We start from the raw sequence: 14,598 nt of genomic DNA, 5'->3' as shown, positions 1-14,598 counted from the left end.
AAATAGAATATTATAACCAAATTAAAGTCAGTAGTTGACACTGTGAACCAAATGATAGGTGCATATAATGTGACCAGGAACACTGGATGATGGCCTATAGTTAGAGTCTACACAATTTTGAATATTGTGTAGAAATATTTGAATATTGTGTTGAATACTGAGTAGAAATATTTGCATTTTGTGTAGAAATATTTAAATATTGTGTTGAATTTATAAATAAATACTCAGACTATTCATATGCTGAACAGCAATTTGAAAATAAGGCATAAAATATTTATTAGAAATCTTATAATACAGTGAGTGTCAGAACAAATAAACAGGTGTTCAGGAATCTCTACAGCTTTGCATAAGTCTTTACACCTTAAACTTCATCCATTTCAAACATAAATTGAAGGAAATTCTAACAACAACATAGATATAGCTCCCTTAACAAGCAGAAAAAAAAGATCTAGGTGCTATGCATTGAAAATGAGTTGCTTATCAAAATGTTTTTGCTAGTGTTTTGAAAAGTATTTATGACTTGAGCATAACAATATTTTTTGTGATGAGTGTTACAAACATTTTGCAAAGCTAACTATTGAAGATTCTGATTAATATTAAAGACGTTTTGGTTGTTTTTTAGCAATATCAATGTTACTGTTATTTACAAAGAACAACTTTTACCCTTTATGTTTTTATATTTCTTTGCATAAGTTGTAAATTTTAACTAAAATTTAAAAAGACATTTTTACATATATATATAATAAATGCACATTTGCAATTAAAAATTTTTTTCACATTTCAGCACATGCTAGTAATGAATTATCTCTTAGATATATGCAACCTACACTGTAATTTATTTAACTGTGACCTCTACAGGTTTAAAATATAAGTAATAGGAGGTTTATAGAATAAGCCTTTGTGTAAATTTTATGCTTAGTAGTATATATTTTACTCCTAAACAAAACTGTTTAATATGCCCATGTCACTAAGTAGAAGCATAAATAATGACTTCTTATGACTCAAAAAAAGTATGTTAAAATCTGAATGATTAAAAAATAACTGGATTCCTGAACCAAATTATTCAATCATTCAAAATTATTCATTGAGCACCTTTAACAGGCATTCTGTTAGATGTTGGGGACCCAGTACAACAGCAGTAGACAGACCTAACACCCCACACATACCACTCAAGTCCAGATTCTGAGGGGGCAACAGTTAAGAGTTACCACTTTACAAAATACTGTTTCAAGAAGGCTTGTTTTTGTGTAGAGTCTATGTTTATAATAAAACCCAGCACACCAACATTTATAGTTCTTGGTTTTGTGTTTTCTTCTTAAGTAGAAGAAAAGCCCCTTGAACAAAGTGAGTGCATTGTAGACAACTGCATATTCATGAGGGTTGCAAGACGAGTGTAACCAGGCAGGCACCAAGTGACTCTCAGGTCAATAAATATACATCAATACAAGTCAAATAGATATTTTTCTTAATGTGTTTCACAGTCTCTGATGACTACTGGTTCTTCCCTAAGAATAATGGAGTAGTGGTTTACACTGTTAAACAGGCAGTCACAGAAGATTCAGGAAATCAGTAAAGCAACCAATGAATGGTCAGAGAAATGAATGAGGTGGGGTGTCTCAGAGACAGAAGAAGAGAATATTTGGAGACTATTTAAATTTGGCAAGAGAAGGAGAGAGTGACAGAAAAGAGCAGGAGAGAGTGACAGAAAAGAGCACAGACATAAGAACATTAGATGGGAATTGGAAAGCCATTTAGTTTTATGCATTTATTGTATGAATGAGAAGACTTTTTAATACCACATAAGACTTTATTCTATAGAGGCTGAATTAGAGAAAGGTGAACAGAATGAAGGCTGGTACCAAGAGGAAGATGCTGAAAGCCCATGAGGAGAGTCAGAACTGGAGAAGAAATGAGAGGCTAACTGGTGACTAGGATTTAGGGAAGGAGCATGTTGGGTTGTTTTTTTTGTTTTACTGGGGCAGGGCTGATGGTGCTGGTTTCTCTGTTGGTAGAAGAAGGAAGTCAGACAGAACTATCATGTGGTAGGGTTTATTTAAAACAGAAATCAAAGACAAACTTTTCTGAGAGAAAGAAGTAACATCTGTGCAATAATGCTGTTTTTGCTAATTCAATTGCTAGCAGTTCTCTTCAGAGGTGGTGACAATGAAGATGGTAAGAACTCTGGTAACTGCCCAGCTGGTGCAAAAGGGTGTGTGTGTGAGTGTTTCTCTGTGTGGTGTCCTCAGAACACACCTGGAGAGTGAGAATGTCAGCACAGTTCCATTCTGAGTATCCCTTCAGCATCACTTTAGGACCCTGTGCTTTCTGAAGGTTGTGCAAGGTGGGGAAAAAGTAGGTTTACAGCTGTGAGAATATGGAACAGTTTATTCTTGTGTTCTCATTTATTGATTATTGTATTGTTTTTCCTTCTAACAACTGTAAGTCTACTTTTCCCCAACATTTATATAAAGCATGGGGCTGAAGTAACTATGGCTTCCCTTGTCTACAGATTCTGAGATTTCCCTCTCTGCCACCTTTCTTTCTTCATTCTCTTTCCTTCCCGGTGCCTTTTTTCCCCTCCTCCTATCTTTTTTTCCCCCCAATAGCCTTCCAGGACATAATCTTCAGAGTCATCGGTACTTTATCCTCACACAACCAATCCTGGACCCAAACGTGGGCCTCTGGCTGGTTGGGTGAGTTGCAGATTAAGAGCTGGAAGAGAAACTCTGGTGGTATAATTTCTCTGCGGCCTTGGTCCAATGGCAACTTCAGCAAGAAGGAGATGACAGAAATAGAAGACATACTCGAAGGGAACTACAATGAATTTCTGCATGTACTTCACAACCATGCCAACGAATGGATGCTCGAATGTAAGTTCAATTCCCAGAATGAGTTGGTGCAATGTTGGGTAAAGTATGTTTGTCTCAATGAGTTTTTTATTATAATTTTTTCATATTCAATCTTCTTAGCAATCTCTATCTATACATTGACTGTAACCTAATTCACTTCATTCACCCTAGCTATTATAAACCCATTTCTCTCACACTAAGTTCTTCCTTATTCTCTTGCTCTCACCAAAAAAAAAAACTTAGGCCATTTTCTTTAAACAATTTACTCCCTTCTATTTCCAAAGAAAAAAAGTCACTCATTTTTTCACCTTCAAGTACCACCAATTATGTTTTTTCTGAACTTCTAAGAAAATGAAACTTTGCTCCTTTACCTCAAATCCCCCAAACTTCTCTCTTCTACTTCCTGTTTTTGCTTCCATTTATTTTACCTTTTTTAAATCCCTCTTTCCTCTAATTTACAATCCCTCTTCTAGATCCCATTGAGTTCCAAGGAATGGGAGGATGTGAGCTGCTCTCTGGAGAAATCAAGTTAGACTTCTGGCGAATTGCTTATCAAGGATCAGAGATTCTGAGCTTCCGGAACAGTTCATGGGTGCCATCTCTACAGGGTGGAACTAGAGCTCAGAAGATAGGCAAAGCACTCAACCAGCTCATTGTCCTCAACAAAATGATGCACTGGAGGATCAGTAACACTTGTCCACGTTTCCTTTTGGGTGTCCTTGATGCAGGGAAGGCAGATCTTCAGAGAAAAGGTCAGTCCTATATCCTTCCTCCAAGAATTTTCTATTCTAAAATTATACCTTCCTACCATCCCTTCAAATTTAAAATAAGGAGTCAAGAGGGAATACATGATGAATTCCCAGGGTGGGACAGAGGTGTCTGTCTAAACTGATGTGAAGATATGAACCTCCAAGTCTGTGTTAGAGTCCTTATCTGAATGTCTTTCCTGTCTTCTGCAGTAAAACCAGAGGCCTGGCTGTCCACTGGCCCCAGTCCTGGTCCTCTCCACCTGTTGCTGGTTTGTCATGTCTCTGGCTTCTACCCAAAGCCAATTTCTGTTAGGTGGATGCGAGGTGGACAGCCACAACAGGCCTCTCAACAAAGTGATATCTTGCCCAATGCTGATGGGACATGGTATCTTCAGAGTTACCTGGATTTGGAAGCTACTGAGACATCTGGCCTGTCTTGCCGGGTGACACACAGCAGTCTAAAAGACCAGGACATCATCCTCTACTTGGGTAAGAAAAAACTGGGGTCCACAGTGGGAATAGGAGTAGATGGTCCACAAGCAGAGCCAAAGAGCCAGATAAAAACCTGGAATTTATGGATCCAAACCCAAAAGAATGAAAATAAGTCAGTAAATAAAATAGGTGAAAATAAAAGACATGCAGATGTAGGAAGATATTCAGGGTTAGATTAAAGATTAATCTCTGAAGAGGGATGACAGAAGAAACAGGAAGAAAGGAGATTAGTGAGGTGAACATTCAGATTTTAAAAAGCAGGTGAGGGAAATGCAGTAACAAGGGGTGGATTTGAAATGACACCCTTGTGTGCACCTGAACCCACAGACCGTCCGACCTCCAAGGGCTTGATCATCGTGGCAGTGATGGTACCCTTGATGCTTGTTCTGACTGGTGTTGCATTTTGGCTTAAAAAGCGCTGGTGAGTTTTCTGTATTCATCTCTCCTTTTCTTTTATCCCCTCCTTACTGTTTGTTCTGTATTTTTTTTCCCTTTCTCTCTCCTTAATTCTTTTCCCAGTCCTTTTCCTTTTCCTCTTCAATTCTCACCTCCACCTCATGCACAGTAACGTTTATCTCTGTTCTTACTAGGAAACACTGCGAACCTCCTCCCACTCTTCATCCTTTGGAATGAGATTCCAGCAGCCCCGGGACTCAAAACATACTTAAAACTCAGCATGATGAGAATGTCTTTTCAACTCTCTTTTGCAGTTTTTGTTGTTGTTTACCTATGTTTATTTAATGGTCTGTTATTACTGTAAACTAGTAATAATTTTGCAGGATTTGCTTTCTGACCTGGTTCTGAGATTTGAAAACTCATATGTTAACTCTGGAATAAATGAGATTCTAGTAACCTCTACATATTGGAAAATTAATGAATCTCAGGCCCATGTAAGATGTCACTTCTTGGGGGGGGGGGGGGGCGTTCCCTGATTCACAAGTGGAAGCAGTGTCTGAACTCCCACCACACTTTGCCGAGTTTATACTGTTTATCCTTTGTTGCAGCTATGCAGGTCCGTTTTCCTTCTAATTTTTAAGTTTCCTGAGAGGAAAGTTTGTATCTACTTAAAGTTTGTATAATTTATGAAGCATATTAACTGTATGTAGTATGCTTTCAATAAAAAACCTGTGTTAAGTTTATGCCAACTATGTAGTCTTATCTCATTCTTTACCTTCCTGATGTGCATTGTAGTTGAGACATTTTATGCTTTTTGTTAAAAGTATTCACACTTTACTAATTCCTCAGTGAATTCTCTGAGTCTGAGGAGAAACAGAATTTTGCCTCTAACCATTCTTACAACTATAGAGACCTATTTGTGTAAAATTTTTGTTGTAAGTATTTTAAACAAAAAGAGAAAGCAGGATACAGTCTTCGCTATTTACTGTGGTTCAGGGACAAACAGCAGAGTTACTGCCTTGGAGCTGGTAGAAATCTATATCCTTGGACCTCACCTCAGACTTACTGAATCATAATTGTACTTTAGCAAAATCAGCAAGGGATTCATTACATACATTAAAATGTGAGAAGCACTGATAAAGGTGCAGTCTGAGAGGCAGCAGTGCAAGCGTGTCACAGAAGCAGAAGATGGTCAAGAAAAGGGAACTGGCTGTTAATAGGATTGAAGTGAGACCAAAGCAAGGGGTGTACACACTCTACCTTCCTACTGGTTATGGCTGTTGTGTTGAAGACACAGCCAACACTAAGATAATAAACGCTGATCCATTGCTCCTAGGGAAAACACAGAGTTCCTGTGAATCTCTGGTCAGATCATTTTTGTCAACTAGTGAATATACAGCTCTGTTTTATGTGTGTTTTTCTGTAAAGACACTTTCTTTAATGTACACATAATTTCAAATTATTTGTTTATTATATACAGTGTTTTAAAAATATTTTATTTACCTATTTTGGGGTGGGGGAAGAGAGGGAGAGAAACATTGATGTGAGAGAAACATCAGTCACTTGTCTCTTGTATGAGTACTGACCAGGACCGAACTTGCAACCCAGGTATGTGCCCTGATGGGGAACTGAACTGGCGACCATTAGCTGTGTGGGGTGACGCCCAACCAACAGAACCACACCGGCCAGAGCTATATGTAGTATTTTTTAAATACTAAAACACCAGCCAAGACTGTTTAACATCTTCCTGAACCTGGGTAATGCAATTACAAGTATTTTTTACTTTTAGCCACACAGCTGTGCTGTCTATTATGCTTTTCTAAAAAAAATTAAAAGGTGATAATGTTAGGTAGGAAAGAGAGCAAACCACGGCAGGGAGGAGGGAACAGACATGTCTCACCCAGTGACTCAGTAGCCCTGAGCCCAAAGTCCCCAAAGACTTTCTTACTTTTGCTGGGTTTTGATAACCTCCACGTAGGATAAATATAGGGCTTTCCAATCTCCTAACACACATTCCTGTTGGTTTCCTAAACAAACACTGTTTCAGCCAGTGGGCTCGAGTTTAGAGAAGAGTAATTTCCATTACTGAGACTCTCCTCAGGAAAGGATAGACCTTGCCCTGGCTGGTGTGGCTCAGTGGACTGAGCACCAGACTGCAAACTGAAAGGTTGCAGGTTCAGTGCCCAGTCAGGGCACATGCCTGGGTTTCAGGACAATGTTTCTCCCCTTCTCTCTAAAAGTAAATAAACAAAATTTTTTAGGAAAAAAGAAAGAAAAGATAGACCTTAGTATCAAATAACCAAAGGCTAATAACCGAACTTAAGACAACATGAGCTGATATACAAACCTCCTGAAACTTCTCATTGATGAAATGAGATGGCTGTATTGTCAGAATTAGTGAGTAGACCAGAGTGGTGAGTAAGTGAATAATGACAAACCACTCCATTTGTGAAAATATGTAAGGGTACTGGGTATCGTGCCCCACCCCATCTGTGTCCCATCTCCTGATTATTTGATATAAAAGTAATTTGACCCAAGAGTGAAAATGAAATATTTTAACAAATAAAATTGTGTTAAATAATAAAAGTGTTTAAGATAGTATTTGATGTTTTCCTAATGTGTTCATTAAATTTTAATCTTGTTCTTAACTTTTTAATGGCATGTAAAAAGATTTTTTGAAAGAAATTCAGCCAATGTGACCAGATGGCTACAGTCAGCTTTGTAAATAAGAGGTTTAACATGTCACTGCATCATCACATTTATAAATATTTATGCTAAGCCTTATAATCATTTAGTTATATTCTTTTTATTTTTTTTAAATTTTATTTAGTTATTTTTCAAGTACAGTTTTTTTGTCTATTTTTCCCATCCCAGCCTCCCCCGCCCCTTGCTCCCCACCTCCCTCCCATTTCCACCCCCCCTTAGTTCTCGTCCCTGTGTCCTTCCTATTTGTTCCTCCAAATCCCTCCCCCATTTTCCCCTTAACTTCCCTTCCTTCTCCCCTCTGGTCACTATCCCCAGTTATATTCTTTAATAATTAATTATTTTCAATGTTTCTGATGATCTTTTAAAACATCCTTCTGTAATCCACATGTAAGAGGAAGTTTAACTGGTCAAGACCACAGTAAACTACAAGTTTATAGGAAATTCCTCATTCTAGAAAGAAAGATTAAAAGAGAACTAGTGACTTTTATAGGATGCACAACTTCAGTAAAAAACAATAGGAAGGAAATTCTGTCTTAGAATAGACCTGGCCACATCCATATACCAACTATGTTTTATCACCAGCAGGAGCAAAAGATAGAAAGAAATTTTAGCAGGAGTAAGGAAAAATTCATTCATATCATATGTCATAAAAATTAGTACTAACCATTCTCCCTGTGAAATTCACTTTCTGTGTGATTTTAATTTGGGGTTAGGAAAATGTATTGGTGAATGTGAAAATTGGTGTGGTCTATAAACTTCAGAAATGGTTTACTTATGTGTTGTTCAATTTTCTGTGGTGATCTGTACATGCAGTACCTCAGCATCTGAAGGGAGATGAAGACATGGACTGTGAAATAAGTGCTTCTCTGTGCTCACACACTTCTGCTTTCTCCTTCTGTTTAATTTTAAACAATCTGAGATGTTAAAACAATGGTCACTAAAGATTAGTTTTTGTGCCTGGTTGGTGTGGCTCAGTGGATTGAACATCAGCCTACAAACCAAAAGATCACAGGTTCAGTTCCAGTCAGAGCATATGCCTGAGACGCCAGCCAAGTCCCTAGTAGGGGGCGTGTGAAAGGCAACCAGTCACTGTACCTCCTTCACATGGATGTTTCCTCCCCCTCTCTCCATTTCTTCCCATCTTTCCAAGAAGTAAATAAATAAAATCTTATTAAAAAATAGTTTTTGCACTCTTACTACCATGCATAGTTTTGAAATAGGGGAGCACAAAATGTTTAGGGCATCATAAATAACTCTAAAGTGACACATATAGGGGATTTTACAGCTTTAAAAGCATTTATTTGTAAGTAAGAGATTAAAAACATATGAGCTAAGATTTTAATTCAGAAAGTTAGGAAAAAAGAAAAGAACTAATTAAAAAAATTACAAGGTAGAAAATTAACTTCAAAACACTAAAAGTTAAAATAAAAAGCAAAACTAAACATTGATAAAGGTGATCAAGGTGGTGCAGTAGTTGTATTCACTTACTCCCATGACCACATCAAAGTTACAACTAAATTACAGAACAACTGTCACTGAGTACTGCCTGAAGTCTACTTGAACAGCAGTCCTGTAACTAAAAATATATAGAAGAAACCACATCAAGACTGTTAGAGCCAAAGATGCAGTATGAGCTGGTCCCACACCCACATGTGGCAGTTCAAAATCAGTAGTGATATTCTGGCTGTAGAAATCCCTTCTGAGGAGCAAGGGGGCCCAGCCCCACATCAGGTTCTCCAGCCCAGGGTTTCAGTGCCAGGAAGAGTTCTCATAACTTCTGGCTGTGAACACCAGCAGAGGTTGTGGCTGAGTGAGACAGAGGGCTTCTGGAGTCCTCAGCATTCCTCTTAAAGGGTGTGTATAAACTCACCTGCTGACAGTCTCACACACTTTGAGTTTCTGAGCTAGGATGCCAGCTAGAAAGACACCAAGGTTATTCAAGAATGTACTGTCTGTGTGTCTTTATGTCAAGGGCTAGAGGTGCAGCTTTCTCTTAGAAGCACTGGCAGAGGCCATTGTTCCTTTGCTGAGCTCTCTCCCTGCAGGTGCAGGTAGGCACCATATCTGAGTCTCCTGGAGAACACAATTCACCATTTACTCTGCCCTGGTGATTTCCTAAGACCCCACCCCACCCAACTTGTGGGCAAGAGCCTAACAGTGGCTTTACCATACAAATGTCCTGTGTTGTCCCATGCATCAGACTTTCCTAAACTCTCTCAAATGTTCACAAACCCCAAACATGCAGAATTTGCCCTCAATGTGCCCTATACCCCTTGTAAAGTGGCCCCAGACTCAGTACTAGTGGCAGCCAGGTTGCAGAGCTTGGCCTCTCTCAGGCAGCACCATGCTCAGCACAAGGGGAAACCACCCACAAATCACTTTATAGGTTATACCAGTGACCCTAAACAAGGCACAAGCAGTGGCTGTCTGTGGCCTGCACCTCTCAAGAGACCCAAGAATCAACACATGCAGTGCCCAACTTCACGCCACATCAGAGCACTACTTCCACAAACAACAGGTTCAAAAAGCAGACTGGGAGAGAACTAGAGTCCCAGTAAAGTGAATCCTGCTCCACAGGGTTATAGGCCTTTGCACAATAACTCCTCCACAATAGTCATGGCAGTCCTCAAACCAATCAGCCTGAGGGTCAATTCCCTCCCATTGATATGCCAACAGCAAACAAGGCTCAACTACAACAGGAGGGCACATATAATCCACACAGGGACCCATTTTCAATGCCTAGCTCAAGTGAACAGAAAGAGTTTAGTTCCACTTAGCTCCACAGGTCACCTGCTACATAAGGCCATTCTACCAAAACTGGCTGACACAGGAGCCTAACCTAATATATAGAAACTAACAGAGACAGCCAAAATTAGGAGAAAAAAGAACATGTCCCAAATGAAACTACAGAACACCAAAAAAGAACGAAACAAAATGTAGACAAACTACCAGGTGCAGAGTTCAAAACACTGCTAATAAGGATGCCCAATGATCTCAGCAAGAACTTCAATAAAGAGATACATAACATAAAAACTCCTTCCCTTCCAGGAGCATGGGGTCTCAATCCCTTGCAGGGATCCCCATCCCAGGTGACAGAGAAGAGGAGCCCGCACAGCACTGATGGTGAAACTCAACAGGGATTCAGTGCACATGGGGGACAAGTGAGTCTGCTACAGTCCCAGATGCCACCTTCCCAGGGAAGAGCACACCTACTGTCACAGCCTGGGGAGTGCTGCCTGGTCCCTGACTGCTCTCAAGGCCACTCTGCTGTGCTGGGGTCCTGAGGAAGGATCTGCTGGCTACACCAATCATTGACATTTTGTGCCCTTCTTTTTCTGGGAAGACTCTTAGCAGAGACTCAGTGACTGAACTCTGTGGCTTTGTAAAGGGAACCAATCTTTCCCTCCTCAGGTACACAGCCAGCGCCCCTGACCCCACCTGTTGAATCATTTGGCCAGCCTAGTCCTGCTGAGTTCAACTGCACAGAGGAATCAGAGTGCCAGACAGAGCTGGGAATTGGGGGGCATGTCTTCTGGGGAAGATTTTTGTCCAGGAATCAAACAAGCAGGAGCTGGATAGTGTAGCTACATTATAAGAGGGCCTCTCCTATCTCCCCTGCAGGCTCATCCTGTACTACCTTGGGAAGAAGTGCTTGCCCCTCAGCTACAGGCCTGAGGGCAATCCCCACAAGGGGAGTCTGTTTGGATCTGCCTTCCAAGTCCCAGATATACCACTGTGCTTAGTTCAGTTCCACAGTGGGGAGGGAGAGCTGCCCAGAGCTGAGATACTTAGTGAGAGTCTGTTGGGGGCAACTGTCTGGGACAGGAGAAAGTGCTTAGCCCAATAATGCAGGCTTGGTCAGCAACGCCCTTAACAAGAGACTATTGTGATCTGTCCTTCAGAGCCCAGTGGCTTTGCCAAGCTGAGCTGGTTCCTGTGGAGGGGACAGCTGGCGCATCCATCCTAAACCTGCGGCACGCCCCTCCTGGGTCAACTAGAGTTGGAGACTCTAGGAGAGACTGAGTGGTTTGGCTCTGGAGTACAGGCTACTTTCCTGTCACTGAACACCTGACTGCATGTCCCCCAAGTAGGGGACCCATTAGCCCCATCCTTTTGATCCCAGTTACCCAGACCTACAGAGCTTGCAGTCTGTGGAAGGGTCTGTGATTTGTGGCCACCTGGGAAAATATCAAGAGTAAAAATGCCCACATCACAGGGATACCAGAGGAAGAGAGTGAGCAAGGGATAGAAAACCTGTTTGAAGAAATAATGGCTGAAAATTTCTCCAACCTGGTGAAAGAAAGTGGCACACACATTCAGGGGGCACAGAGTTACAACCAAGATAAACTCAAAGAGACCCACACCAAGACACATCATAATTTAAATCTCAAAGATTAAAAACAGAGAGGTTCTGGTGGGTTGTGGCTCAGTGGATTGAGTACTGGCCTGCAAACCTAAAGGTTGCTGGTTTCATTCCAAATCAGGGTACATACCTGAGCTGCAGGTCAGGTCCCCAGCTGGGGGGCATGTGAGTGGCAATTGATCCATGTATATCTCTCATACATTGAAGTTTTTCTTACTTTCTTTCTTTCTCCCTTTCCCTTTCTCAGAAAATAAATAAAATCTAAACAAACAAAAAAAAGATGAAGAGAGAATCTTTAAAACAGCAAGAACAAAGCAATTACTTACGTAGAAACTGTCCCTCCCACAAGGCTGCCCACTGATTTCTCAACAGAAACACTTCAGGCCAAATGGACTGGCATGAAATATTCAAAGTAATGAAAAGAAGGACCTTGCAACTGAGATCAAGCAAGGCCATCAAAATTTAGAGGACCAAGACATGCAAGAAGCCCACGTGTCCATCGAGAGATGAGTGGATGAAACAACTTTGGGAGAAGTGTAATGGGAGAAGCATAGGCAGATAGACTGTGCCTACAGCAACTGTGCCTCCTCATACAACAAAAAGAAGGAAAAAACAAGTTTAAAAACAAAAAACAAGAACTGCCAGAAAAATCAAACTGTATAGAAGTCTGACAACCAAGTAGTTAAGGAGAAAACATTCATACTGACTAGCATGAGGGGTGAAGATGGGCAGTCAGGTGGAGAAGACTTGTGGAAAGGCAGTGGCTGGAAGAGCAGGTAGTCCCATGTTTGTGTGCAGGTAAACCAGGAGGAACAACTGGGGAGCTAGACAGACCATGCAACCCAAAGTTTCCAGTAAAGGGAAATAAAGCCTCATCGTATCCAACTGAACAGAACTGTGGGTGTTGCGGCAGTGGGGGAAACTGCCAGCCTCACAGATGAGGGTGTGAGAGAGACCCACAGGGTCCTAGAAGTTACACAAAACCACTCACCCAGGAATTAGCACCAGAAGGGCCCACTTTGCTTGTGGGTAGTAGAGGAAGTGACTGAACATCAGCCAAGGGCTAAGCAAGCACCATTGTTCCCTCTCAGACCCCCCCCACACAGTGCCACAATGCAGCTATGTGGGCTGCTCCACCCTGGCAAATACCTAAGGCTCCACCCCTTACAACGTAACAGGTGCACTGAGACAAAAAAAAATGCCCCAAATGGAAGAACTGATCAAAGCTCCATAAAATATACAACTAAGCGACGAAGAGGGCCCAACCTGTCAGACCCACAGTTCAAAACATTGATAATCAGGATGTTCACAGAATTGGTTGAGGATGGTCACAAAATAGAAGAAAAAATGCAGACTATCAAAAGTGAAATAAATGAATGCACAGGGATCCAACAGTGATGGGAAGGAAACTGGAACTCGGATCAATGGTTTAGATCAGAAAGAAGAAATGAACATTCGACTAGAACAGAATGGATAAACAAGAGTTTTAAAAAGTGATGAGAAGCTTAGGAACCTACAGGACAATTTTAAACATTGCAACATCTGAATCATAGGGGTGCAAGAAGGTGAAGGGGAAGAGCAAGAAATTGAAAAGTTATTTGAAAACATAATGAAGGAGAACTTCCCCAATCTGGCAAAGGAAATAGGCTTCCAGGAAGTCCAGGAAACTCAGAGAGTCCCAAACACATTGGACCCAAGGAAGCACATACCAAGGCACATCATAATTACATTGGTGAGGATCAACAATAAGGAGAGAATCTTAAAAGCAGCAAGAGGAAAGGAGACAGTTACCTACAAAGGAGTGCCCATAGACTATGCGGGGGTGCAGGGCAGAGGGGAATAAACAGGAGAAAAAGGGGACAGCTGTAATTGCATAATCAATAAAATATATTTAAAGGAAAAAAGCAACTATGAGACATTTACACAGTGGAATTCTACTCAGCCATAAAAAAGAAGAAAATTTTACCCTCTGCAATAGTATGGATGGATCTGGAGAACCAAGTGAAATTATGCCAAGTGAAATAAGAAAGTCAGCATAAGACAAAAATACCTTAAGATTTCACTCATATGTGGAATCTAACACACAAAACAGAAACATTCACAGATGAAGAACAGATGACACCTAGTGGGGGTGATAGGAAGTTAGGGGGTGGAGGGATTGAGCAAAAAGGAAAAAGGAACTCATGGGCATGGATAACAGTGTGGTGATTGCTGAGGGGATGAGAGTATATGGAACAGGTGGCAGAGGAAAGGCCCACAGGCCAAATCTTGTTGTCCACCTTGTTTTATCTGCCCAGCACCTTGTTTCTCCCTGGCACCAGTGCCGAGCTCTTGCTTAACTGTTAAGGAGTAGTTCATATTTATAGAATTCTAAAATTATATTCGGGCCTTTGAAGATAACTGTGAGGCTGATGTGACCCCTGGTGAAAATGAATTTGACACCCCTGCTATATGGGGACTAAATGATTAACAGGAAAAATATAATAAACATGGTATCTTTAAAAATTTAAGGCAAAACAAAGAGTTTCCCAGACAAAAAGCTAAAGAAGTTCATTACCACCAAACCAGTATTGCAAGAAATGTTAAAGGGCCTGCTTTAATAAGAAAGAAAAAAGTCAGAGAGGAACAGAGATATAAATAATAAAATGGCAATAAATAAGTACCTATAAATAAAAGCCTTATTGTAGTGAATTAAATCCTCTAGTCAAAAGAAATAAGGTAGCTGAATGGACAATAAAACATGACCCATATACATGCTGTCAGCAAGAGATTCGTCATAGAACAAAAGATACACACAGACTGAGAGTGAAGGGTTGGAAAGAAGTACTCTGTGCAAATGGAGATGAAAAAAATGCCAGGGTAGCAATAATTATTTCAGAGAAAACAGACTTCAAAACAAAGGCCATAACAAGAGATAAAGAAGGTCACTACATAATACTAAAGGGATCAAACCAACGAGAGGATACAAGCCTTTAAAACATACATGGACCCAACATAGAAGCACTTAAATAGATAAAGAAAATCTTAAGATAAAGAGAGACAG

General features: G+C 40.6%; 1 protein-coding gene across 1 annotated transcript; it reads left to right on the top strand.

Moving 5' to 3' along the window:
- Positions 1-2,111: 2,111 nt before the first annotated feature.
- On the top strand, positions 2,112-4,723 carry LOC128627413 (T-cell surface glycoprotein CD1a-like). Its single transcript, XM_053665218.1, has 6 exons — positions 2,112-2,172; positions 2,607-2,870; positions 3,323-3,601; positions 3,809-4,087; positions 4,418-4,511; positions 4,681-4,723. Exons 1-6 carry the CDS (start codon positions 2,112-2,114, stop codon positions 4,721-4,723), a joined length of 1,020 nt encoding a protein of 339 aa, XP_053521193.1.
- Positions 4,724-14,598: the final 9,875 nt, after the last annotated feature.

This window comes from Artibeus jamaicensis, unplaced genomic scaffold, assembly GCF_021234435.1.
Source record: "Artibeus jamaicensis isolate MK-2021 breed Jamaican fruit bat unplaced genomic scaffold, CSHL_Jam_final contig_391, whole genome shotgun sequence".
Classification (NCBI taxonomy): Eukaryota; Metazoa; Chordata; class Mammalia; order Chiroptera; family Phyllostomidae; genus Artibeus; species Artibeus jamaicensis.
This window is presented reverse-complemented; position numbering and strand designations above follow the sequence as displayed.

Bases quoted from the DNA above. Each gene is read 5' to 3' on its own strand.
- LOC128627413 (XM_053665218.1), top strand. From the start codon at position 2,112: ATGCTGTTTTTGCTAATTCAATTGCTAGCAGTTCTCTTCAGAGGTGGT. The intron at 2,173-2,606 runs GTAAGAACTCTG...TCCCCCCAATAG, and splicing joins AGGTGGTGACAATGAAGATG to CCTTCCAGGACATAATCTTC. The intron at 2,871-3,322 runs GTAAGTTCAATT...TCCCTCTTCTAG, and splicing joins CAACGAATGGATGCTCGAAT to ATCCCATTGAGTTCCAAGGA.